Genomic DNA, 27,436 nt, shown 5'->3' with positions numbered 1-27,436 from the left:
GTAGTGAGTAAATCCTCTCTTGGATACCATCTGTGTGCCCAGTACTGAGGATTCTAACTTTGTACTTATATATAAAAACAGTTAATGATTTTTAAAGCTTTGTCTTAGTTATCTAGTGCTGCTGTAACAGAAATACCACAGGTGGGTGGCTTTAACGAAGAGTTTATCTTCTCACAGTAAAGTGGGCTAAAAGTCCAAATTCAGGGTGTCAGCTCCAAGGAAAGGCTTTTTCTCTCTGTTGCCTTCTCATCAATCTTCCCCCAGACTAGGAGCTTCTCTGTGCAGGGACCTCAGGTCCAAAGGACGCGCTCTGCTCCCGGCAGTGCTTTCTTGGTGATACGAGGTCCCTCTATCTCTCTGTTTGAGTTTTTCTTTTATGTCTCAAGAGATTGCCTGAAGACACAATTCAATTTTGTGGACTGAGTCCTGCCTCACAAACACAAGTGTGGCCCATCCTCCCTCATTAACATCAAACAGGCAGGATTTAAAACATATAGGAAGATCTCACAGTACTGGGAATCATGGCCCAGCCAAATTTGGGAGACATAATTCAGTCCATGACAAGCTCTTTAATATCTGTTTCCTCATTTTTTATAGCAGTTTTATTATGATATAATTTACCTACTTAAAAATGTACAATTCAGTCGTTTTAGCATATTGACAGTTGTATAACCATCACCACTAATTTTAGAATGTTTTCATCACCCCAGAAAGAAATCTCATGCCCATTAGTGTCCATTGCCTCAGCCCCTGGGAACCCACTACTTTCTGTCTCTATAGATTTGCCAATTCTGCACATTTCATAAAAAATGGATTCATAGAGCATGTGGCCTTTTGTGATGGGCTTCTTTCCCCCAGCATTCTATCTTCAGGGTTCACCCATGTTGTAGTGTGTATCAGTACTTTCTTCCTTTTTATTGCCCAATAATATTTTATTGTATGGATATACCACATTTTATTTATTCATTCATAAGTTGACAGACTTTTGTATTGTTTCCACTTTTTAGCTGTCATGAATAAAGCTACTATGAATATTTGTGTGCAAATTCTTATGTGGACATGTTTTCATTTCTCTTGAGTATCCACCTAAGGAGTGGACTTGCAGGGTTTTATTGTAACTCCGTGCTTAATGTTTTGAGGAACTACAAAACTGTTTTCTAAAATAGCTGTACCATCTTACATTCCATCAGCAATCAATGCAGGCTTTTTCCTCATTTACTTGGTCCTCAGAGGAATTTGTCTTGAGATGGGTAGAACAGGAATCGATATCCCATTTTTTAAATGAGAAATCTCAAAAGCAGAGAAGTGATTTCTATTGAGGTCACAAAGTTAGCTAATATTTTATAGCATTAGATTGATGGAATATTCATGGAATATTATGGCATCAAAACCTAAGCTGCACATTTTACAGATGAGGAAACTGAGGCCCAGCTAGAAGTAGCTGAGTTGTCCAAGGCCACAATTGACTGACAGCAGAGCTGAGACTAGATCCTGGTCCCCTACTCCAGCCAAGGGCTCCTGTGCTCTGCTTGTCTGGGATGGGTCTAGAACTAGTTCTTCTGAATCTGAATCAAGTGCTCATTCACCTTGCCTGTGGTGCCTCCTTGAGGATTCAGGAGCCCAGCTGTGGAGACAAGGTCTCTGTCCATGAAGCAACTGAATACCAACAACAACATATGAGATGGGGAAAACCACAGAAACAGGAAATGGTCTCATCCCCAGTGAAATGACAAAAGATCTGACTCTTTGATGCCTATTGATAGTGTTTGTTGATCAAAATTTTTCTTTCAGACATTGACAGCCCCAAAAACCTAGTGATGGACCAGGTGACGGAAAACACGGCCACCATCTCCTGGGACCCAGTGCAGGCTGTCATTGACAGCTACATGGTGCGCTACACCTCTGCTGACGGAGAGACCAAGGAGGTTCCAGTGGGGAAGGATCAGAGCAGCACGGTGCTGACGGACCTGAGGCCAGGTGTAGAGTACATGGTTAACGTGTGGGCCCAGAAGGGGAGCCAGGAGAGCAAGAAAGTCAACACCAAGGCCCCAACAGGTAATGGAGCACCTTTCATTGGTGATATAACACCTGTCTTGCTAAGCCTATAGTTGGTCAGGTTTTTGTTTTCCTTCTCTGACATTGGCAGCATTGATGATTTATGGAGGAGCAGGATGGTGGACCTCTGAAGAACTGCACGGACCATATCTCTCTTCCTTTCAATACAGCCTCTCAAAATAAGGGCCTCATATTTAGTTTCATACTTGATCTTGTACAGATGAGTGGTGATTGATCACATCTACCCACTCTGCTGCAATTGTGTTTTTTCTTTGTCATCAGTCACTAAATAGTTCTTCCTTAAAGGGAGGAAACATATAGAAACCACGTATGTTAGGAGCTGTGAGTTAAGTACTTTAGAGAAATGCCTTTTGCTGTGAACTCTTTAGAACAAATAAAGGTTATTGTCCTAGTGACCAAATACCCTCTTGGATTCCTACTGTGTGTCAGTATTGAGGATTATAAGTTTGTACTTATATAAAATTATAGTTAATAATTTTTAAAGCTGTTTCATATCTATTGCCTCATTTTTAATCACAGCTGTATTGAGATATAATTTACCTACTAGAAAATGTTCAATTCAGTGGTTTTAGCATATTGACAGTTATGTAACCATCACCACTAATTTTAGAAAATTTTTATCACCCTAAAAAGAAATCTCATACCCATTAGTGGTCACTCCGATTACTCCCCAACCCCCATCCCCCGGGCTCTGGGCACCCACTACTTTCTGTCTCTATAGATTTGCCAATTCTGGACATTTCATAAAAATGGAATCATACAACCTATGGCCTTTTGTGATTGGCTTCTTTCATTTATCATACTATTTTCAAGGTTCACGTATGTTGTGTTGTTGTTTTTAGGTGCTGTTGAGCTGGTTCCGACTCATAGTGACCCTGTGTACAACAGAACAAAACATGGCATGGTCCTGCACCGTTCTCACAATTGTTGTTATGCTTGAGCCCATCGTTGCAGCCACTGTGTCAGTCTGTTTCGTTGAAGCTCTTCCTCTTTTTGGCTGACCCTCTGCTTTACCAAGTGTGATGTCCTTCTCCAGGGACTGGTCCCTCCTGATAACATGCCCAAGTATGTGAAATGAAGTCTTGCCATCCTTGCTTCTAAGGAGCATTCTGCCGTACTTCTTCCAAGGCAGATTTGTTTGTTCTTCTGGCAGTCTGTGATATAGTCAGTGTTCTTTGCCAACACCATAATTCAAAGACATCAGTTCTTCTTCAGTCTTCCTTATTCATTGTCTAACTTTGGCATGCATATGAGGCAATTGAAAACACCATGGCTTGGGCCAGGCCTACCTCAGTCCTTAAAGTGATATCTTTGCTTTTTAACACATCAAGGAGGTCTTTTGCCCCAGATTTGCCCAGTGCAATGTGTCTTTTGGTTTTTTTGGCTGCTGCTTCCATGGGGATTGATTGTGGATCCAAGTAAAATGAAATCCTTGACAGATTCAGTCTTTTCTCTGTTTATCATGATGTTGCTTATTGATCTATTTGTGAGGATTTTGGTTTCTTTATGTTCAGGTGTAATACATACTGAAGGCTGTGGTCATCGATCTTCACCAATAAGTGCTTCAAGTCCTCTTTGCTTTCAGCAAGCAAGGTTGTGTCATCTGCATAGGTCAGGTTGTTAATGAGTCTACTTCCAATTCTGATGCCTTGTTCTTCATATAGTCCAGCTTCTCGGATTGTTTGCTAAGCATACAGATTGAATAAGTATGGCGAAAGGCTATAACCCTGATGCACACCTTTCTTGACTTTAAACCACACAGTATCTCCTTGTTTTGTTTGAATGATTGCCTCTTCCTTGGTTGATGTAAAATTTCCTCATGACCACAATTAAGTGTTCTGGAATTCCCATACTTTGCAATGTTATCCATATTTGTTATGATCCACACAGTCAAATGCCTTTGCATAGTCAATAAAACACAGGTAAACATCTTTCTGGTGTTCTCTGCTTTCAGCCAAGATCCATCTGTCATCATCAATGATATCCCTTGTTCCACATTCCCTTCTGAATCTGGCACTTCCCTGTCTATGTACTGCTGCAATTGCTTTTGAATGATCTTCAGCAAAATTTTACTTGCATGTGATATTAATGGTATTGTTCAATAATTTCCACATTCTGTTGGATCACCTTTCTTTGTAATGGATACAAGTATAAATCTCTTCCAGTTGGTTGGCCAGGTAGCTGTCTTCCAAATTTCTTGGCATAGTTGAGTGAGCACCTCTAGCACCATATCAGTTTGTTGAAACATCTCAAATGGTATTACATCAGTTACTGGAACCTTGTTTTTCACCAATGCCTCCAGTGCAGCTTGGACATCTTTCTTCAATACCGTTGGTTCTTGATTATATGCTACCTCCCGAAATGGTTGAACGTCAACTAATTCTTTTTGGCATAGTGACTCTGTGTATTCCTTCTATCTTCTTTTGATGCTTCCTGTGTTGTTTACTATTTTCCCATAGGATTCTTCAGTATTGCAACTCGAGGCTTGTATTTTTTCTTCAGTTCTCTCAGCTTGAGAAATGCTGAGTGAGTTCTTCACTTATGGTTTTCTATCTCCAGGTCTTTGCACATTTCATTATAGTACTTTACTTTGTCTTCTGGAGCTGCCTTTTGAAATCCTCTGTTCAGCACTTTTACTTCATCATTTCTTACTTTGCTTTAGGCACTCTATGTTTAAGAGCAAGTTTCAGAGTCTCTTCTGACATCCATTTTGGTCTTTTCTTTCTTTCCTGTCTTTTTAATAACTTCTTGCTTTCCTCATGTATGATGTCCTTGATGTCATTTCACAGCTCATCTGGTCTTTGGTCATTAGTATTCAATGCATCAAATCTGTTCTTAAGATGGTCTCTAAATTTAGGTGGGTTATACTCAAGGTCATACTTTGGCTCTCATGGACTTGTTCTAATTTTCTTCAACTTCATCTTGAACTGGCATATGAACAATTGATCTATTCTACAGTTGGCCCCTGGCCTTTTTCTGACAGGTGATATTGTGCTTTTCCATCATTTCTTTCCACAGATTTAGTCGATTTGATCCCTATGTATTCTATCTGGCAAGGTCCAGGTGTATAAAAAAAAAAAAAAATTTTTTTTTTTTTTAGGTGTATAGTCACCATTTATGTTGTTGAAAAAAGGTATTTGCAATGAAGAAGTCATTTGTCTTGCAGAATTCTATCGTGTGATCTCTGGTATCTTTTCTATCACCAAGACCGTATTTTCCAACTACCAATCCTTCTTTTTTGTTTCAAACTTTTGCATTCCAATTGCCAGTAACCGTCAATGCATCTTGATTGCACGTTTGATCAATTTCAGGCTGCAGAAGTTGGTAAAAATCTTCAATTTCTTCATTTTTGGCCTTAGTGGTTGGTGCATAAATTTGAATAATACTCATATTAACTGGTCTTCCTTGTAGTATGTGGATATTATCCTATCACTGACAATGTTGCACTTCAGGATAGATCTTGAAATGTTCTTTTTTGATGATGAATGCAGTGCCGTTCCTCTTTAATTTGTCATTCCTGTCAAAGTAGCCCCTGTGATTGTCTGATTCAGAATGGCCAGTACGAGGCCATTTCAGCTCACTAATGTCTAGGATATTGATGTTTATGCATTCCATCTCATTTTTGATGACTTCCTATTTTCCTAGATTCATACATTCCACATTCCGATTATTAATACATGTTTGCAGCTGTTTCTTCTCATTTTGAGTTGTGCCACATCAGCAAATGAAGGTCCCAAAAGCTTGACTCCATCCATGTCATTTTTCAGGTTGACTCTACTCTGAGGAGGCAGCTCTTTCTCCAGTCTTATTTTGAGTGCTTTCCAACCTGAGGGTCTCATCTTCTGGCACTATATGGGACAATGTTCTGCTGCTATTCATAAGGTTTTCCCTGGCCAACATTTTCAGAAGTAGATTACCAGGTCCTTCTTCCTAGTCTGTCTTAGTCTGGAAGCTCTGCTGAAACCTGTCCACCAAGGATGACGCTGCTGGTATTTGAAATACCAGTAGCAAAGCTTCCAGCATCACTGCAACATGTAAGCTACCACAGTACAACAAACTGGCAAGACACGTGATGGGTTATAGTATGTATCAGTACTTTATTCCTTTTTATTGCCATGTAATTTTTTATTGTATGGATATACCACATTTTATTTATCCATTCATCAGATGATGGACATTTGGATTGTTTCCACTTTTTAGCTATCGTGAATAGTGCTATGAATATTTGTGTACAAGTTATTATCTGGACATATGTTTTCATTTCTCTCTTTTTTTATTGTACTTTAGATGAAGGTTTACAGAACAAACTGGCCTCTCATTAAACAGTTAGTATATATATTATTTTATGACATTGTTAACAACCCTACGACATGTCAACATTCTCCCCTTCTTGACCTTGAGTTCTCTATTATCAGCTTTTCTGTCCCCTCCTGCCTTCTAGTCCTTGCCCTGGGCTGGTGTGCCCCTTTAGTCTTATTTTGTTTTATGGGCTTGTTTGATCTTTGGCTAAAGGGTAAACCTCAGGAGTGACTTCATTACTGAGTTAAAAGGATGTCTGGGGGCCATACTCTCGGGGTTTCTTCAGCCTCTATCAGGCCAGTAAGTCTGGTCTTTTATTGTGAGTTAGAATTTTGTTATACATTTTTCTCCAGCTCTGTCTGGGACCCTCTATTGTGATCCCTGTCAAAGCAGTTAGTGGTGGTAGCTGGGCACCATCTAGTGTACTGGACTCAGTCTTGTGGAGGCCATGGTAGTTGTGGTCCATTAATCCTTTGGAGTAATCTTTTCCTTGTGTCTTTATTTTTCTTTATTCTCCCTTGCTCCCAAAGGGGTGAGGCCAGTGAAGTATCTTAGATGGCCGCCCATAGGCTTTTAAGACCCCAGGTACTATTCACTAGAGTAGAATATAGAACATTTTCTTTATAAGCTCTGTTATGCTAATTGAGCTAGATGTTCCCCAAGACTATGGTCCCCATAGCCCTCAGCTTAGTAATTCGGTCCCTCAAGGAGTTTGGATGTGTCTATGAAGCTTCCATGACCTTGCCTTGTAAAAGTTGTGCTGGCTTCCCCAGTATTGTGTACTGTCTTACCCTTCACTGAAGTTACCACTTATCTACTGTCTATTTAGTGGTTTTCCATCCCCTCCCTTGTAATCATCGAAGATTGTTTCTTTTTGTGTGTAAACCTTTTCATGAGTTTTTATAGTAGTGGTCTCATACAATATATGTCCTCTTGTGATTGACTTGTTTCACTCAGCATAATACCCTTCAGATTCATCTACGTTGTGAGATGCTTCACAGATTCGTTATTGTTCTTTATTGTTGCACAGTACTGCATTGTGTGTATGTACCATAGCTTATCCATTCATCTGTTGATGGGCATCTAGATTGTTTCTATCTTTTTGCTATTGTGAACAACACTGCAGTGAACATGGGTGTGCATATATCTATTTGTGTGACAGTGCTTATCTCTCTAGGATATATTACTAGGAGGGGTTTGCTGGGTCATATGGTATTTCTATTTCCAGCTTTCTAGGGAAGCACCATATTGTTTTCCAAAATATTTGAATCATTTTGCATTCCCACCAGCAGTGCATAAGAGTTCCAGTCTCCCTTCAGCGTCTCCATTTGTTATTTCTGTTTTTATTATTCATACCAGTAATGCTGGGGTGAGATGGTATCTCACTGTGCTTTTGATTTCCATTTCTCTAATGGCTAGCGATCACGAGCATTTTCTCATGTGTCTGTTAGCCTCTTCATTTTCTTTGCCCACTTTTTAACTGGATTATTTGTCTTTTTGTTGTAGAGGCGTTGGATTTTTCTGTAGAATTTTAGAGATCAGACATTTGTCAGATTTGTCATAGCCAAAATTTTTTCCCAGTTTTTAGGGTCTCTTTTTACTCTTTTGGTAAAATCTTTTGAGGAGCAAAAGTGTTTAATTTTTAGAAGATCCCAGTTATCTATCTTATCTTCTGGAGTTTGTATATTGTTAGTTATGGTTCATATGCTGTTAATGCCATGTATCAGGGCCTCTGGTTTTTTCTTGCATGATCTTTATAGTTTCTTTGATCCATTTCAAATTAGTTTTTATGTAAGGTGTGAGTTATTGATCCTGTTTCATTTTTTTTCCAGATGGTGTTTTAATTTCTCTTGAGTATCCACCCAAGAGTGGAGTTGTAGGGTTTTATTGTAACTCTATGTTTAACTTTTCAGGAACTGCCAAACTGTTTTCTAAAATAGTTGCACCACTTTACATTCCATCAGCAGTGGATGAGGGCTTTTTCTTCATTTACTTGGTCCTCAGAGGAATTTGTCTTGAGATGGGTAGAACAGGAATCGATACCTCATTTTTCAGATGAGAAATCTCAAATACAGAGAACTGAGTAATTTCTGTAATGTCACAAAGTTAGCTAATATATTATAGCATTACTTTCATGAAATATTCATGGACTATTATGGCATCATCAAAATCTATTTAAGCTCCACATTTTATAGTTGATGAAACCGAGGCCCAGTCAGAGGCAGCTGAGTTTTCCAGGGCCACAGCTGGCTGACAGCAGAGCTGGGAGTAGATCCCTGGCCTCTGGCTCCAGCCCAGGGCTCTTCTTACCCCTCTGCTCTGACTCTCTGGGCTGGGACTAGAACTAGCTCTTCTGAATCTGAATCAAGTGCTCATTCACCTCGCCTGTGCTGCCTCCTTGAGAATCAGGAGTCCAGCTGTGGAGACGAGGTCTCTGTCCATGAAACAACTGAATGCCAACAACAGCATATGAGATGGGGAAAACCACAGGAACAGGAAATGGTCTCATTCTGAGTGAAATGGACACAAGGTCTGACTCTGTGGTGTCTATATTGATATGATAGTGTTTATTTATCAACATTTTCCTTTCAGACATTGACAGCCCCAAAAACCTGGTGATGGACCGGGTGACAGAGAACACAGCCACGGTCTCCTGGAACCCAGTGCAGGCTGTTATTGACAGGTACATTGTACAATACACCTCTGCTGACGGAGAGACCAAGGAGGTTCCCGTGGGGAAGGATCAGAGCAGCATGGTGCTGACGGGTCTGAGGCCAGGTGTGGAATACAATGTGTACGTGTGGGCCCAGAAGGGGAGCCGAGAAAGCAAGAAAGCTGACACTAAGGCCCCAACAGGTAATGGAAGCATCTTTCTTTGGTGATATAACACCTGTCATGATAAGTATATGTCAAGTTTGGTTTTTCTTCTCTGACATTGGCAGAATTGATGATTTATGGAAGAGCAAGATCGTGACCTTTCATAAATGACTGCATATGCCAGCCCTTATGTCCCTTCAACTAGCTTTCTTACGGGCCAGGTCTATGTGTCAGTCTTTAAGCTGTGATTTTGCTGTGATTGGGTGGCTATGTCCATCCACTCCTCCTCTGATTGCATGAATTCTTTGCTGTAGACAGTATTGAGGGCCTTCACTGAGTTTGTGAATGGGAACAGAAAATGAAAATTGAACATTGCTAATATTAAGAATAGCATACTGAAAATCCAACCTTAAGAAAGTAGACTTTATATCTACCATACCAAATAGATGTGTGTGACCTGTTTTAGTATAAAGGAGTCATATTATAATTCTGCTTTTCAGGATAAAGGTAACTCCAGTGTTACAATCTTATCTTATTGTTGTGAGAGAGAGATATAGTATGGCCACATTTAGTATAGTGAATTGGTTAGCATTACAAGTGAATCTCTGATAGGTTTATGAATGTTAAAATCAAATTTTATTTTTTGCTGATTCAGTTAACCAATATTTACTGAGTTATTTCCATGTGTATACTATGCTAGGCACTGGGGACACAAAGAGGACAGGATACAGCCCTACTTCTCTAGGTCCTTATGTTTGGATCTGACTTTTAGAATCTTCTTGTATGAAGTGGTAGGCCTTCATTGACATGATGCTAGATGCAAAATTATTAGATCCTTGTGAGCAGAGACCATATCTTCTTCAACACTGTGCCTTGCATACTACCTAGCACCATGTGTGTTTTACATATATGGCAGTTGCCATTGAGTTAGTTCTGATTCATGGTGACCCCAGGTGCATTAGAGAAGAACTAATCTCCATAGGGTTTTCAGTGGCTGAAATTTTGGAAGTAGATTGCCAGGCATTTCTTTTGAGGTGTCCCTGGGTGGACTTGAACCACCAACCTTTTGATTAGCAGCTGAACATGTTAATCATTTGTACCACCCAAGGACTTCTACATAGTAGGGGCTCAGTATGCCCCTACTAAATGAATAAAGAGATTTATTTTGCTGAATTCTTTGTAGAAGTAATAACCCTGAATTTCAGATTCTGTCCTACTCTGCCATCTCCTTGAGGAGCCAGTGTCTATCTGGGAAACAAGACATTTGTCCATGAGACAGTTCAAAAACAAAACAAGACCATGTGAGATGGAAAACCACAAAACACGAAAGGGTCTCAGTACAAGCAGATGGCTATCAGTTTCCACACTCTGGGGCCTGTTAATAGTGTTTATTGATTAGCACTTTTCCTTTCAGACATTGATAGCCCCAAAAACCTGGTGACAGACCGGGTGACGGAGAACACAGCCACCGTTTCCTGGGATCCGGTGCAGGCTGTCATTGACAAGTACATGGTGCGCTACACCTCTGCTGACGGAGAGACCGAGGAGGTTCCAGTGGGGAAGGATCAGAGCAGCACGGAGCTGACTGGCCTGAGGCCAGGTGTGGAGTACACGGTATATGTGTGGGCCCAAAAGGGGAGCCAAGAGAGCAAGAAAGCAGACACCAAGGCCCCAACAGGTAACAGGGGGGAGGAGAGAATTAACTGGGGTAATCAATGCAGATTGTGTGTAGCTGCTGAATTATGACGCTGCTGCTTTTGGGTTCTGTGACCTGGGTGCTGTGGTCTATTTTGGGACAGTTTGTTGTGAATAACTTTATTCACGTAAGGAGAGAACAAAGCATAAGTCCCATAAATGTCTTAAAAAACTTTCCCCAAAGCCTTTGCTTTTAACCACTGTGCCTCTCAGTTATAGAACATTATAGGCAATAAGGCAAAACCAATGTAAGAATTCTTAAAAAATGTCAGATTAAGGAGCTGTGTAGTGGTAAGCTATTTGATTAAGTAGGTGCTGTGTAGCCCTATGTTCTTTTCAATATGCAACTAATTTTTAATGAGTATCTTCTAAGTATAAGGCATGGAAATACTGTGGTGAACAAAACAAATATGGTTCCCACTCTCTTGAAGTTCGTTGGGAAAGACAGAGAATAACAAGCAAATAAAGAAACTTATAGCCATAAGTTATGATGTGTTCCATGAGGGAGATGAACATGGTGTAGGTACAGAGAATAATGGGGTTGAGGTACTTAGATGGGACGTGGTGAGTAACAGGGTACAGATTCATAAGATACACGAAATAACAGTTGCTTAAACAAGAGAGAAACTTATTCCTCTCTTGTGGAATGGTCAGAATATAAACAGGCCAAGGCTGATATGGTAGCTTCATGGTTTGGGAGACCTAGGCTCCTTCTGTATTCTTGCTCAGCTATCCCTAGGGAGTTTCCCTCATCCCCATGGTCACCACTGTATCCAAATTCAAGCCAGTGGAAAGGAACATGGGAAAGGGGAGGGTATTACTGGAACACATCAGTTCTTCTTTGGCCTGATCCAAGACACAATGCCAGCCCTCACTACAAGGTAGGCTGGGAAATGAGGTCTTTAGTTAGGTGGCCATGTGCCCAGCTTAAATTTCTATTACACTGTGCTGTCCAGTGTTGTAGCCACTAGCTACCTGTGGCTATTTAAATTTTAATTAATTAAAAATAATTGAAATAAAAAATTTATCTCCTTAGTTGCACTAGCCACATTTCAAATTGGACAGTGCACCTTGTAGGGCATTTCCATCATTGCAGAAAGATCTACTGGACAATGTGCTTATAGAAGAAGGGGAGAATGTCTTTTGGGGGAAACTAGCCATTTGTGCCATTTCTGAGAGAAGGAAAACTATGGGTGTATCCCTAAGCTGGAATAGCACATGAGATAGCTGAAGAACTAAAAGGAGGCCTCTGTTGCTGGATCATAAAAGGTGAGAGAGAAAGGAGGTAGGGCCAGATCCTACAGCATCACGTGATATCTAAAAAAGGAAGGGAGTTGTTAACCAGTGTCATAGAACAATGTGTGTACTAACTGTTTGATGAGAAACTAATTTGTTCTGTAAGCCTTCATCTAAAGTACAATCTAAAAAAAAAATCCACAATGCAATACCACCAGAATGACTAAAGAAAAAAGATAGAAATGGCCACGTTTGGTGATGTTATGTAGCCAATAAAATTTTCCTACATTACTGTGGGTGAATAAATTATTATAACTATTTGGGAAAAAAAAAAATAAAAAAGAAAGGGAGTTGTATTTAATAGAAGAAGAGTGACATGATCCAATATTCATTTAAAAAGATTACTCGGGTTACAGTGAGGCGAATAAAGAGATGACAAAGGTAGAAGTGGGAAGACTGGTGAAGAAGCTATTGTAGAAGTCTGGATGAGAGATGATGATGATGTGGACAAATGTGATGGCAGCAGCGCTAGAGAAGAGGGGGTGTCTGGGAACCTATTTTGGAGGTCGAATTGACAGTAATTGTTGGTGAGTTAGATATAGGGTATCTAATTCCTGTGCTTGGTTGACATGGAGATGGTGGCACCATTTTCTGAGTGGGAAGACTAAGAGATAAATAGGCTTGGGGAGTAAGGTCAAGACTTTTAGATGCTTAAGCTTGGTATATATGTGAGATTCATTGGTTAATTGAGTAGCTTACTTATTGATTCCACAAATATTTATTGAATGTCTAATATGTGCTGCCAGGCACTGTGGTAGATATGTAGATACCCATCCGGGGCTCGGAATTGATACAAATTTGGGAGCAATGAATGAACAGTTGGTAATTAAAGTCATGGAAATGGGTGAAATCACCTAAGGAGAACTGGAGGGAGAGAGAGAGAAAGAGGGAGTCTTGGACATTGCAACATTTACAGGTTGCCCACAAAGGACACTGAGGAGAAGGAGCCAGTGAGTTAGGAGAGCACATAGTCATGAAAGCCAAGTGCAGAGAGTGTTCAAGACGCTGGGAGTGGATCAACTCTGGCAAATGCTACTAAAAATTTGAGTAAGGTGAGGATGACAAGTGCCCATTGGCTTTGGCAACATGGAAGTTGTTGATGGCCTAAACTAGCAGTTTTAATCGTGTGGTGTAGAAAGAAACCAACTTTGACTGATTTGAGTAGTGAATGGGAGGTGAGGAAGTGAACTTAAGGTTTGCAGACAATTCTGTTAAGAAGTCTGTTAGGTAATTGGGTGGGGAGGGAGAAATAAATCTGGGGAATGATGGAGACCCTAGAGCTTGTTGGTTTGGGATGGGCGACGGAGAAGGAGAGACTGACGATGCTGTAAAGAGGGTAAATGAAAAGGAGCAAAGTCCTTGAAAAGGTGGGAAGATTCAGAATTCAGAGCACAGAGGGTCTCATCTTGGTTTGAACACAAGAGAACAGTGGGACCTTGGATAAGTGTCTTCATTTCTCTGGTCCTCGATTTTCCTTTCCTTTTATAAAACAACAAGGTTAGAAGATATGGCTTCTCAGCCTTTAAATTCTGTGAAATAAAATAATTAGATACCATGGACACCATAGAGGACATTGTATCAGGAAAAAATTTGGTGGCTTATTGCTGAGGAGATTTTTACTGTTATTCATGGGGGAACCACAAAGAAAATTTCCATCTTGAAGAAGGTCTGATTCCTTCCAGTTTTAATATCCAGTGGGTTGTTTCCCTGAAAAGTGGGACCAAAGATCTTTTACTCTGTTTTCAGTAGAATTGTATTGTTATTAAAGATTACCTGAGCAGAGAGCCCCTGGTGATGGGGTGGTGGGGTGTTCTCCCTTGGTTCTAAAGTTTAGCATTTTTTTTAACCTTTTGAAAAAGATATTGACAGCCCCCAAAACCTGGTGACAGACCAGGTGACAGAGAACACGGCTACCATCTCCTGGGTCCCGGTGCAGGCTGCCATTGACAAGTACGTGGTTCGCTATACCTCTGCCGATGGAGAGACCAAGGAGGTTGCAGTGGGGAAGGATCAGAGCAGCACAGTGCTGACAGGCCTGAGGCCAGGCATGGACTACACGGTGAACGTGTGGGCCCAGAAGGGGAGGCGTGAGAGCAAGAAAGCTGACACCAAGGCCCTAACAGGTACTGTGAGGGAAAACGACAGAGAAACCTTCATACATATATCAGGAGGGAAGGGTGGGAGGGTAACAGGGGAAGTCAGTTGTTTCACCTCAGATCATTCTTCAAGGTGGTCCCTTTTTACTTTTTGAGGTAATATGTTGACATAACAGTTGTTCAGACTAAGATGAAAAGAGTGTAGATGAAGCAATGTGAAAGTGAGACTACGAGACTCTTCAAGATGGTTGTGCAAGGGTGCATTCCTTACTAGCCGCTCTACCCAGCCCAGCTCCCAGGCTCTCCACCTTGGTGTTGGAACCTGGTTGGCCTCAGCTCCAGTTCGGAGGAGAGAAACGAAAGCAGTCTCTCTGTTTCCATCCTCCACAATGGGGGCGGTGGTAGAACGTCGTCTTCTACTCACTATCCATCTCTAGTTGATGATTAAAGATGCCTGGACTTCCTGTGTGTGATGGGACCTCCTGTATTGGCCAAGCATCATGGAGCTCAGGCCTCAGAGGGACCTGGAGGAGAGCATCTGCCCACCCCGGGGTCTGTGGGCCTCTTCAGGCTGTCTGGGCAAGGTCTATCCGCTCCTCTGTGGCTGAGTATACCATATGTGGTCGCTGAAGTTACAGGTGCCTTGAATTTTTAAAATTATTTTTATTAGTTGTAATTAGCAAGAATTTTCAATTAAGAAAGTAATACGCACTTATAGTAAAAAAATTTCAAACTAAGCAAAGTGGTGTAAGAAGAAAAGAAACTGTCCCATTCCAGCATCCCTAGTCCCCAGTGCTTCTCTCCAGAGGCAACCGGTAACCAGTTTCCTCCCCCTTCCCTTCCGCTTCCCTCTTTTCCTCTCTCCCTTGTTCTTTTCTTCCTTCCTTCCTCCCTTCGTATCTTCTCTTTGTTTCATTTTCTCCATTTTTAATGACAAGAATAATAGGATTATCATCTTTTTACTTCATAGATACGTGAGAGTTACTAATAGGTGGACATCTCAAGTCCATAACCAGGGAATGGGTGGGCAAAGAGATGGCAGAAACTAGTTAAAATAGTTATGGTTTTGTTGATTTTCTAAAGCAGGAAAATCAGTTTTTCCATGCGATGGATGGAATAAAATCCAATGCAGATGTTGCACTTTAAAAAGTCAAACCAAGATGATGTTATAGAAACTGAAAATTTGTCAAAACATCCTAATTCAAAACAAAAGCTGTCTGATTTCTATTAAAATACTGCAATTCAGTTCCCCACTGAAATGCTACTGGGTAGAAAATAGCTTGGAGACGTTGTTTTTGGAAACTTCTAAATTAAAATCACCTTCTATAATGATGTTTTTTCAACGTGGAAATTTCCATTCATATCTTATTTGGTTATTTAAAAAAAAAAAAAAAAAGCCGGCCGACCGAAGTACTATTTTGTTAACTAATACTTTGCTGAACTTTTGTTTTCCTCTATAGGGGACGCACATGTGCCCGTGCATGCCCTCTGGTGTCTGGGTGGGGAAGTGCAACAGAAATCTGAAGAGAAGCTCTCCAATATCCATCCATCTCTTCTTCTCTTTCCCTTTTTCTCCCATTTTTTACATGTCTCCTTTCCCTCCCCCCAGATGCTTTATATAGAGGTATACATATAAGGCCACACATTTAAATTTGTAAAAAATAGAACCTTGTATTTCATACTTACGTATTTCATACATAAGACCCAACTCTGCTTGTGGGGCAGAAATATCAGTAGATTTAGTGTTGCACTCCTTCCCTGGGGCTGTGTGTAAAGTCTTGGGGCATTTCCCGATGCCAGACATTGGGGTCCCCATTTGGCACTGAGGTCATTTTTCCAGGCAGATGTTTGCTGAGATGCCTTGGTCTCTGTGTGCAGGGCCCTTTCAGATCTGTGGCTCTCATCCTTCCTCACCACTTGGGGAAACCTGCCATCTCTGAGAGTCGGCTGCCCATACCCAGCGCTCTCTGGGGATCTTCTGGGGGATTCCTTCCCTCCGGGACCCCCTAGCCCCCTATTCCTTCACCCTGTTGTCCTCAGTGGGTCTCCACTTTTGGAAAAAAACGGTCGAGAAGTTCCTTTGGCAAGGAAGAACAGAGCCTGCTACCTGTTTGAAGGAAGAAAGAGAAAGGAGAGAAAATGTAGGAAGAAAATATAAATTAACGTCTCAGGAACGATTTGTCTCTGTTGCGTCTTAGTAATAATAATCACCTGACTTTTAATATACAGAAATCGACCCTCCCAAAAACTTCCGTCCATCCAATGTAACACAGTCTAGTGGGATATTGACCTGGACACCCCCTTCTGCTCAGATTGATGGCTACGTTCTGACCTACCATTTCCCAGACGGAACTGTTAAGGTACTGGATACTCCTTGTCTTATCTCTTGGTGCTCATACTCAGCTTCTGTGTGAAGCAACTGACTTAGGCTAATCAAGTCATCGTCTAATAATGTAATGATATCTAATAGTGCCTGTCTCACGGCAGCCTACCGATCAATCACTTGATCCTTATTGATCATCTGCTCTGTGCAAGGGAAAGTGCTGAACACAGTCTTTGTGAACATTGCAGTTTCATTTTCTAGGTCTAACTGTTGTGGCTGCCCCTAGTTGACTGTTGCTGACTTGCTAGTGTATGTCTGCTGTATATTATTCTGTTTATGGTGGTCTTCAATACAGTGTAAGCTCCATGAGGGCAGAGAATTTCTGTCTGTTTTGTTTCTTGCTGTATTTAAAGTGCTTAGAAAAGTGCCTGGCATGTGGTTGTTGTTGTTAGGTGCCGTCGAGTTGGTTCCGACTCATAGCAACCCAATAGGACAGAGTAGAGCTGCCCCAAAGGGTTTCCAAGGAGTGGCTTGGATTTGAACTGCCAAACATTTGGTTAGATGAGCTCTTAACCACTATGTCACCAGGGCTCCTGGCACATGGTAGGTGCTCATTAAATATTTATTGAATGAATCCATTAACCTTTATTTCAAAGGTTTTACCTGGAATCTGAAGGTCTGCAAATTTTCCAAACATGTCCTAATAGAAAATGATCATTCTTTTTCCTTGGCAAAACAGAAAGAAGGGAGGAAGGAAAACAGGAATGGCACTTTAATGTTTTCAGTGTTTCAATTCATCTTTACATAGCCTCGCTAGGAAAGTTGTTGGCTGCCTTTGAGTCGTCCCCTGACTCATGGCGACCACATGCACAATGGGATAGGACCGTTGTGATCCGTAGGGTTTTCATTGGCTGATTTTTCAGAAGTAGATCTCCAGACTTTGCTTCCTAGTGTGTCTTAGTCTGGAAGGTCTGCTGAAACTGGTTCATTGTCATAGCAACAAGCGAGCCTCCACTGACAGACAAGTGGTAGCCGCACTTGAGGTGCATTGGCCTGAAACTGAACCCGGCAGTGCACCTCAAGCCTGGAAAATTATTCCCCCCCTTTTTTTTTTAATTTTATTTGTTTTGTTGTTGCTGAGAATATACACAGTAGAACATGCACCAATTCAACAGTTCCTACATGTACGATTCAGTGACACTGATTACATTCTTCAAGCTGCACAGCCATTCTCACCCTCCTTTTCTGGGTTTTCCCCCCGCATTAACATAAGCTCACTGCTCCCTAAGGTTTCTATCTAACCTTTCGAATTGCTGTTGTCAGTTTGATCCCATATACGTAGTTCTTAAAAGAGCATAATGCTCAAGGGAAACTTTTTTTTTTTACTAGTTAAGCTAAACTATTGTTTGGTTTTAAGAAGACTTCAGGGAATATTTTTGGTTTAAAGTTTAAAGATTATCTCAGGGGAATAGTTTCAGAGGTTCATCCAGGCTTCATGGCTCCAGAAAGTCTGGAGTCCGTGAGAATTTGAAATTCTGCTCTACATTATCCCTCTTTTGATCAGAATTCCTCTATAGAATCCTTGATCAAAATGTTCAGTAGTGGTAGCCCGGCACCATCCAGTTCTGGTCTCATGGCAAAGGTGGCATTTGTTCATGGAGGCAATTAGCCACACATTCCATACCCTCCTTTTGATTAGGAGGTAGAACAGAAGCACTAAACACGGTATTAGGCCAGTTAACTGGTATGTTCCATGAAACCATGACCCTAAACCTACAAACCAAGGAACCAAATCCCATGAGGTGTTTGTTTGCACACAGGCAGCCTCAGCAGCTACTTTCTCTCTCTTTTTTTTTTTTGTCATTGTTGTTAATGTATCTATCACACAACTTTTGCCAGTTCAACTTTTTACATGTGTACAACTTCTTGACAGAAATTATAATAATAGGCTGTGCAACACTACCTGGAATCAATGCTATTTTTCTATCACCGTTAACCCCTTCTCCCCCTCATTCCTGCCCCTGATAACCACTAATAAACTTTGTTCTCATACCTTTGCCTTTTCTTGTCTTTTTGTATAAGTGAGGCTGTACAATGTTTGTCCTTTTCTGATTGACCTCTTTCACTCAGCATCCATCCTTACCATCCATATCATAGCAGGTATCAAGACTTCATTTCTTCTCCTGACTTAGTACTTCATTATTCAATATGACAATTCATGATTACATAGTTTGGCTAGGACCAACCTAAATGCTTATCAACAAATGAATGGATAAACAAAATTAGGCACATAATACAATGGAACACTACTCAGTCCTTTATTTATAGAGGAAATAACAGAGCCTCAGAGGGAAGTTTATTGAAAAATCAACTGTCTGCCTCACGGATATCAATGGCCAGTTTCATCTCCCCCTGTTAACTCTTCCTCAGTCTGGCATTTTCTTTGGTGCTGCCAGTGGTGGCCGGAGTCAGTGCCCCAGAGTGTACCTGGATGGTGGAGGTCCCCAGGAGACCCCCCACAGGGGCAATACCTGCTGCTGGCTCCCAGCTAGTACTTCCGTCAGTGCTGAATCTCCTTGGGCTGGCCCTGCAGAGAAGGGGCCAGGACCCACTGGGATTCTAGGCTGCCATGGAGCCCTCAAAGAAACACATCACTGCTCCTTCAGAGAGCTCTGCCGTTAGCACACAGGGAATGCTATTGACACTGAGGGTGATAAGGGAGTGAGAAGCTGAATGACCGACTGTTTGCCATGTCCTTTGTTTGGTAGGGGGCACAGCTTGGACGATGGGACCAGAGATTTGAGTCACAAGGCCTTCAGCAAGGTGTCACCTACCCCGTTTCCTTGGTTGCCTTTAAGGGTGATCGCCAGAGCAGGAGTGTATCAACCACCCTGTCCACAGGTAATGTGGAACCCTGTTCTCTGAACAAGAATGCAGTAGGGGGTGAGTATTGGAGAGGCTAGAGAAAGCATCCAAGGAGGAGAGAGTGGATACAGAGTTGTGGGTTCCTCTAGGCACGGGGAAGTGGAAATTGGGTCATGGGTTCAAAAGAAATATAAAGAAGGGAGCAAAATGGAGTGTAATTTTGGGGACAGGTTGGGCCAACGGAGGAAGTGATATGAACTTGACCTTAGTTCTGGTACATTTGGAGGGATTGTCAAGAGCATAGTGAGTGACAAAAAATACGATACGCATCAAGAGTTGGAAGAAGCAAAGTAGTAGGAGGTTATAAAATACTTTGTAAACAAAATACACTGTCTTAAAAGAAGGGAAGAAGCCTCACTCCCCTTCTTCCTTGCTTTTTCCCTAATGACACTGTCTTTCTACTTGGCTCCCAGTTAGTGCCCGTTTTCCACACCCTTTGGACTGCAGTCAAGTTCAGCAGAACAGCAACGCTGCCAGTGGCCTGTACACCATCTACCTGCATGGCGATGCCAGCCGGCCCCTGCAGGTGTACTGCGATATGGAAACTGATGGAGGTGGCTGGACTGTGAGTCAAGCTGAGCCCCGGGGGGCTCCGTGCAGGGTCTTGTTTCTCCGGTCATAGCCTCCCTGTAGAACCCCTGGCAACTCCACTCCTTTATCCAGGAAGAGGGGAACTTTTGTGGCTTGTGTTGTTTTTAGAGAGATCCTAACCCACTATAGGAAAAGAGCCTAGTCCGTTACACCTGGAATTGAGCAGGCTTGGTCAAATGAACGTTGATGACTATGAAGGCTCCTGGATTTATCATGATCTAATAATGTCCTATATATAGGTAGCATTTTCACCTGCTTTAGAGTAAGTGAGAGAGGTTTATTTTTCCTATTTCAGAGATAGGGAAAGCGAGGCCTATAGAGCAAAGTGCCTTGGCTAGGTCACACCACAAGTTAATGACAAAGCTGGATCTTAGCCTTCTAGTTCAGTGGTCTTCCCAATGGGCCATCTCACATTTCCCTGGGAGCACGTAATCTCTTTAAAGGCTCAGTCCTCTGAATTTGGGCCCTTTGTCGGATTCTGTGTCCTGACTCCGCAATACAGAAACAAGGCCTTTGGGACTTTGATTTTAAAGACTAAAGCCTAAAAGAGGGAAATTTGGACAGTGTTCTGATCTTCTGTCTTCTTTGTGGAGGTTTTATTCTCTTGGACCATTGTCTGCTTAAACCACATGGCATCTTCTTTGATTGCATCAGTCTGATCCAATTATGGGATGAGCTGCCTTTGAGGATTGCAATCTGATTCTTCCACTCTCCTCCCCTCCCTCCTCCCTTTTTCCCTGTGCCTGAACTGATGGAGGCTCTCACTGCCCCAGACCAGCGTGCAGCCTTATCCACTGTGTATCCACAACTCATTTGGGAAGGAGAAAGCATGACCTTATAGTGTTCAAACTATATTCATTTACACGTTTGCTCAAGGGCCTGGGAAACCAAAGACACTTGAGCAGCCATGGATAAAATGATACCATCTGATGAGCAGCAGTGAAAAAACTTATTATCTGCACAGCTGCATCTGACGCCTCAAAGGCAGTAATTGGATTGGATTGGGGTAATTCCCGGTTGATTTGTGCAAATAAGAGGACAGAATGTAACATGGGGAGTGTCCACCTGACCAGACCCATAGGGCTGTACCTGCTGCTTCTCATCAGCATCGTTGTAACTCCAAGCATTCAGTCCCTTCCGGCTTGAAGCCCAGTTCTCTGCCTTTGTGCCCATAATTGACAACTGAAGTGTGTACTGTCTTGCCTGGCCTTATTGAAAGCCAAGCTTGCACAGGGAAGGAGACATTTACATAGGGCAACTTTTAGGAAAAGACCTGATTGTCTGCAGTCAAGTTCAACAGAACAGCAACATTGCCAGTGGCCTGTACACCATCTACCTGCATGGTGACGCCAGCTGGCCCCCCGCAGGTGTACTGCAATATGGAAACTGATGGAGGTGGCTGGATTGTGAGTCAAGCTGAGCCCCAGGGGGCTCCGTGCAGGGCCTTGTTTCTCAGGTCATGGCCACCTCATATAACCCCTGACAGCTGTACTTCTTTATCCAGGAAGAGAGGAACTTTTGTGGCTTGTGCTGTTTTTAGAGAGATCCTAACCTGCCTGGGAGTACCCATGATTTTGTCCACAAATATTTATTGAGTGCCTACTCTGCATCAGGCCCTGTTGTATGTACTAGAGACCCAGCAGTAAACCAAACAGACCAAAATCCCTGCCCTCAAGGAGCTCGCCTTGTATCTCCCACCCAGACAAATGATCCTTACTGGAACACAGAGGCCAATTCCAGAAATAATAAAATCATTCTGCGTTCTAACCAACACAGGCTCCCCACCACACCCCGAGTCTTGTTTTCTGACTCAGACTTCTGGAGGTAATGCATGTACTGAGATCCTGTAGGGTTCTCCTTAAAGACAACACACTCCAGAAAACGTATGGAGTCCTGAAAACTTCTTCACAAAATAATGACAGTTTCCATGTTTTTTGGGTTGACGAGAGTCTTGTCACTTAAGGATAATCTATAGAACATTGCTTCTTTTTATTGAGCTTTTAGAGTCATTTGGAGGAAATCTCCATCCCAGGCAGCAGGAACCCTATTTGATTTGTAGGCCAGAAGAGCCCTACCCTGTGGTGACAGAGGCTGCTGGTGGGAGGCTGGAACGAAGACCATCAGGGAACACTTAAAAGTCTTGAATATTTCCTTTTTTGTTTTCCATCTTTCAAGTCTTAAGGACTATATTAGAGGCCCTGTCCAGAGACAATTAAATGGAATTTGGATTTTTTCCTCTTCCTGATTTAGACATTCAGGATCTTGAGAAAGTTCTAGAGTCCAATGACAACTCTGTAGTGTAGAGCCAGACATAAAAAGATTTTTTTCCACCTTGAGACTTATTTTGTTACCTCAAATAGTTCATTATAAGGTGTTTTCACCTCATCTCATGGGACGGAAATCAACTAGATTGTGAATCAGTCAATTAAAGCTGCCTGATCAAGACGTAGAAATGATCCCTGTGGGTGGGTTCATTTGGGATCTGATATAATAAAATGAAAACTAACGTTTATTGTGTTTACTATGTCTGTATGTGCCAGACTCTGGCTTAGGTATGTTATGATTTATTATGATTAATGACCTTGCAAAAGCCTCAGTGTAAGCCCATGGTAAGGGGACTATTTACATCTTGATCTGACACTTGGGAAAAGCGTGTCTAGATTAACTTGCCCACAGTCACAGCTAGTAAGTGGTAGAGTAGGGTCTAAATGTTGATCCAAAGAGCACTAGCACCACTGTTTGTGGAGCTTACATGTACAGGTAGAAGCATTATTAAAAAAATAACAATCAGCACGACCACTCCTATCATGTTTAGCTCTCAAGGTCAAGCAGATTATATACGAAGAGGCAGCAGTGACCAAAACTCAAGCAACCAATTGACAGATCTCAAGGTCAGTCCTCACAGTGTCAACCCAAAGTTTCAAAGGGGTCAACTGCCATCCCTTCTGGAGCTAATGAAAAAAGGCAGATCCCTCTTTCCTTGCAGAGGTATTACATCTGTGTTATTCTTAGAGGGAATATTTTCAGGCCAGGGTCTTGTTGAAATGTCAGGGGTCCCCTCTGGTTGTCAGAATTGCTTATATTCTTGTGGGCGCTATGGTCACTGATTGGAAATAGAGGCAAAATGCCTTTGTAATGTATCTGTCCTGGAGCCCTGGTGGCACAATGGTTAAGAGCTTGGCTGTTAACCAAAAGGTCGGCAATTCAAATCCACCAGCCGCTTCTCGGAAACCCTGTGGGGCAGTTCTACTCTGTCCTAAAGAGTTGCTATGAGTTGGAATCGACTCCTAAGCAACTAGTTTGGTCTTTTTTTTGGTAATGTGTCTGTCCTAGGAGGGCAGGATTGGATCTGAGCCCAGCCTCATTCTGGGAACTCGGTTTGATGTGATGTATGGAACCAAGCATTTGCGCCACATCTGTCTTGGGATTCCACAATCCACAATAAGTGAAGAGCCTCAGGGAAGTGGTTGGAACAGGCACCGTGCTATGAAGTTAACAAGCAAAGTTATTGGAAATAGGCTTAGTAGAGAGCTGGTATTTTTAAGCTTTCTGACTAAAGGAGGAGGAGGTTTGTGTTTTATCTTTGCATCGACTATTAAATAATTAGCTATATGACTCTTGACTTTTATGTATGTAAATGGCATGATGTATACTTGTCCCTGAGCCAGCACTTAGGTGCCCAATAAACGATTGCCGTTGTTAGCTGCCGTAGGGTCAGCCCCTGATTCATGGTGACTCCAAGTCTAACAGAACATACGGTTTTCATTGGATGATTTTCAGAAGCAGATTGCCAGGCCTTTCTTCCTAGTCCATCTTAGTTGAGAAGCTCTGTCGAAACCTGTTGTTGAAACCTGTTCAGTATTATAGCAACTTGCACACCTTTACTGACAGGCAGGTGGTGGGTGTGCATGAGGTACAGGTGCACTGGCCTGGAACCCAACCTGGATCTCTCATGTGGAAGGCAAGAATTCGACTATGGAACCACCGCTACCCTCTCAGCTGAGTCTGCTCTGACTCATGGCGACCTCATGTGTGTCAGAGTGGAACTGTACTCCGTAGAGTTTTCAACGGCTGACTTTTTGGAAGTAGATCACCAGGCCTTTCTTCCAAGACACCTCATTTAGCAGCTAAGCACATTTAACTGTACTACCCAGGGACTCCAAAAATGAGTGAAGAAAAAGTGAAGGGAGCCAAGAAAGGAATGAGACATTGTTAGAAGATGAACTGTTGTGAAACGAGAACAACAATGTTAGTGCAGTGTGTTATGTTTGCCACAGTAATTACTGAATTCTGCTTGGCTTCTTACCATTTATGGAATGTTTTTATGTGCACCTTCTCATTTGGTCCTCCCAGCCCCTCTGTGAGGCAGTCACCTCTTTCCTGTTTCCATCCCTGTTTTACTACGATCTGACTGAGGCTCAGGGACAGAAATGACTGACTCACCATCACCTACCCGCCAGTGGCTGTGGTCTGACTCCAGGCCGGGGCTTTCCCCTGCCTGCTGATGCCTTTGTTCAGTATCTCCTGGGCCAGCAAACATGGATGGTGCTTCAGAAAGCGTTGGCCAATGTGATCTTCCCACATGGAGCTTTAGCATTGTTCCAGGAACCCACTCTTCTCCTCCCTCCCTGTCACTTCCCAGAGAAAAATGTAAAGAATGCACAAATATTTGGAAGTCCCCAAATTCAAGATAATGTATTTTACCTCAAGGCACATGCTGTGAAGGCTGGTGGAGGGAGGGAGACTGGATTTTGCGCTGGGGCTTCTGCATTTGAATGAATTCAAAGGAAAATAGGCCGAGAGAAAGATGAGTGAGAGCAGGTTACCTGAGATAGTGTTTTGCTTGGCTGTCAAGGTCAGGCAGAATTGTATGTATTATCAATTCCAATAGTACATATAGAGGTACTTTTCAAGTTTACGTCATAGGAAGGAATCCAATTTACTTGGACTGGAACTGCCTTCCCTCACAAAATAGAGGAATTTTGCAAATAAAGCAGCCCGTTCTTTCAAGAAATGATATCCAACTCTGTCTCCATTTTCTCACTTACTCCTTAACCCACTCCAGCCTGGCTTCTGCGTTCATCTCTCGGTAACAGGGCACTTGATAAAGTCACCAGGGATTTCTGTGTTGCTAAATTCTCTGGGCAGTTTTAGTCTCCTGTTCCTTGACCTCTCCTCAGCATTTGACACTGCTGACCATGTCTTTCCTTTTGAAATATATTCTCTTTGTGGCATTTTTGATTCCACATTTTTCCTGTGTTTCTTCCACATCTCTAATTGCTCCTTCTCTGTCTCCTTAATCAACTCATCCTCGTTGATGTGGCCATTAAATACTGAAGTTCCTCGAAGCTTGATTCTAGGCCATTTTCTCTTTTCAGTTCCTTTTTTTCTCCCTAGGTGGTCTAATTCTTTCCCATGGCTTCATTTACCCTCTATGTCCCAATGGCTGTCTGTATTAGTTAGGATAGAATGGGATAATGTTGCTATAACAAACCTGCCCCATATTCCAATGATCTGACACATAAAGGGAGGCCCTGTGGCACGGTGATTAAGACCTACGACTGGAAACCCTATGGGGAAGTTCTCTGTCCTATGGGGTTGCTATGAGTCGGAATCACCATGATGGCAGTGGTTTTGGTTTAACACATAAAGCTTTTTTTTTTTTCCTCACTTTGCATAAACTCTTCTTTGGGTTTGGCAGCCACTTCTAAGTGGTGACCCAGGGAGTCAGGCAGTTTTCATCTTGGGCTCTGCCCTTTTAACATGTGACCTTCACCATGGCACAGTGGCACCATAGCAATGGAAGGGAGAGCATGGAGAACCCCACTCATTCTTCTGTGATTCTACTTATAGCCCTTTATTTAGAACTAGTCACATGGCTCCAACTTAACTTCAAAAGAGGCTGAAAAAGACAAGGTCTTCCTGTGTTTCTGGGAACAGGAAAATGAATTAGAACTTGGGGACACGTAGCGTTGTCTCAGACATGCTCCCACATTTATCGATCTAGCCAGGCCTTGCTTTAGAACTCTATCTCCTACATTCAACTGACTAGGTGGCATCCTTACCAGGATGAGCAAGAGTACCTCACACTCTACATGTTCCAAAAATGACCTCATGACTTGCACACACAAGACCTGCCCTCTTTCAGAATCCCCCATCTCAGGGAATAGCTGAGTGCATAGCCATCCAGTTCTCCAAGCCAAAACACAAGAATCATTCTTGATTTCTTTATCTCTTCCAGCTCATGATCATCAAAAGTTTGGTCAATTTAACCTTCCATCCACTTCTGTTTATCCCCAGAGCAGCCCCCTAGTCCAAGCTCCCATCCTCTCTTACCTGTACTATACAGTGGTCTCTTATCTGGTCTTCTTGAAGCCACTCTTGCCCCTGGCCAGTCCATTCTCTATACTTGCAGCTGGAGGGATCTTATCAAGATATAAATAAAAGCATGCCATTTCCAGCTTTAACCCCCCTTGATAACTTCCAACACTCTTATAATAAGCCAACATCTTCAACACACCTATTAAAGTCCCACCAGTTCTGAACACTGCCCATCTCTCCAGCCTCCCTCCTCTTTCCTTCCTAATCGGTCCCCATAGTCTGAACATCCTTGCCTGCAGTCCTTTGCCTGACTGCTCTTACCTGTCCTGCAGCTCTCAGCCGCTTCCTGAGGGGAGCTTTCCTATTCCCTGGTCAGGTCCTCCTAGTGCATGCTCACACGATACTATCATGCCTTTCCCTCATAGCCCTTGTCACAATTTTAGTTGTAAACTTATTTGTTTCATTGTTTGATGATTTTACTGGACTATTAGCTCCATGAGGGCAGAAAATATTTGTTTTATTCATTTTGCACCTCATCTTGCACAGTGCCTAGTACATAGGAGATGCTCAATATATATTTGTTGGGTAAATGAAATTTCTTCTCCATAAGAAGGTTCCTATGTCAAGAGTCAAATGAATTAAGGAAGAATTCCTACTTTCAAATGAGTTAAGGGGACAAAAGACAGCATATAAACATAAAGTGTCCAACTGAGTTGAATAGATGGTAAAGGTGACAGGTGAGAGTAGGCAGAGGTCTGGAATGTCCTTCCCTACCCAACCCACCACTAACAACCATATCACCAGCTCCTCAAATTTTCCCCTGCCCTGGAATGCAAATTTCTTTCAGGCAAGAACCTTCTCTGCTTTTATTATATACATTTCAGTATTCAATATACTGTTGTATACATAAAAAACACATAGAGAATGCTTATTAATATAGTGGAACCCATGAATCTACCAATATATAAGGAGTCCCTGGGTGGAGCAAATGATTAAG

General features: G+C 42.2%; 1 protein-coding gene across 1 annotated transcript in view; it reads left to right on the top strand.

The window, feature by feature from the left end:
• TNN (tenascin N) overlaps positions 1 to 27,436 on the top strand; it is an 82,474-nt gene that overhangs the window by 41,763 nt on the left and 13,275 nt on the right. Inside the window, exons 12-18 of the mRNA XM_064276610.1 lie at positions 1,792 to 2,055; positions 8,968 to 9,231; positions 10,607 to 10,870; positions 14,043 to 14,306; positions 16,509 to 16,639; positions 19,371 to 19,503; positions 19,941 to 20,092. Of these exons, the coding sequence (XP_064132680.1) occupies positions 1,792 to 2,055; positions 8,968 to 9,231; positions 10,607 to 10,870; positions 14,043 to 14,306; positions 16,509 to 16,639; positions 19,371 to 19,503; positions 19,941 to 20,092 (1,472 nt within the window). The remainder of the gene's footprint in view (positions 1 to 1,791; positions 2,056 to 8,967; positions 9,232 to 10,606; positions 10,871 to 14,042; positions 14,307 to 16,508; positions 16,640 to 19,370; positions 19,504 to 19,940; positions 20,093 to 27,436) is intronic.

This window comes from Loxodonta africana, chromosome 25, assembly GCF_030014295.1.
Source record: "Loxodonta africana isolate mLoxAfr1 chromosome 25, mLoxAfr1.hap2, whole genome shotgun sequence".
Lineage (NCBI taxonomy): Eukaryota > Metazoa > Chordata > Mammalia > Proboscidea > Elephantidae > Loxodonta > Loxodonta africana.
This window is presented reverse-complemented; position numbering and strand designations above follow the sequence as displayed.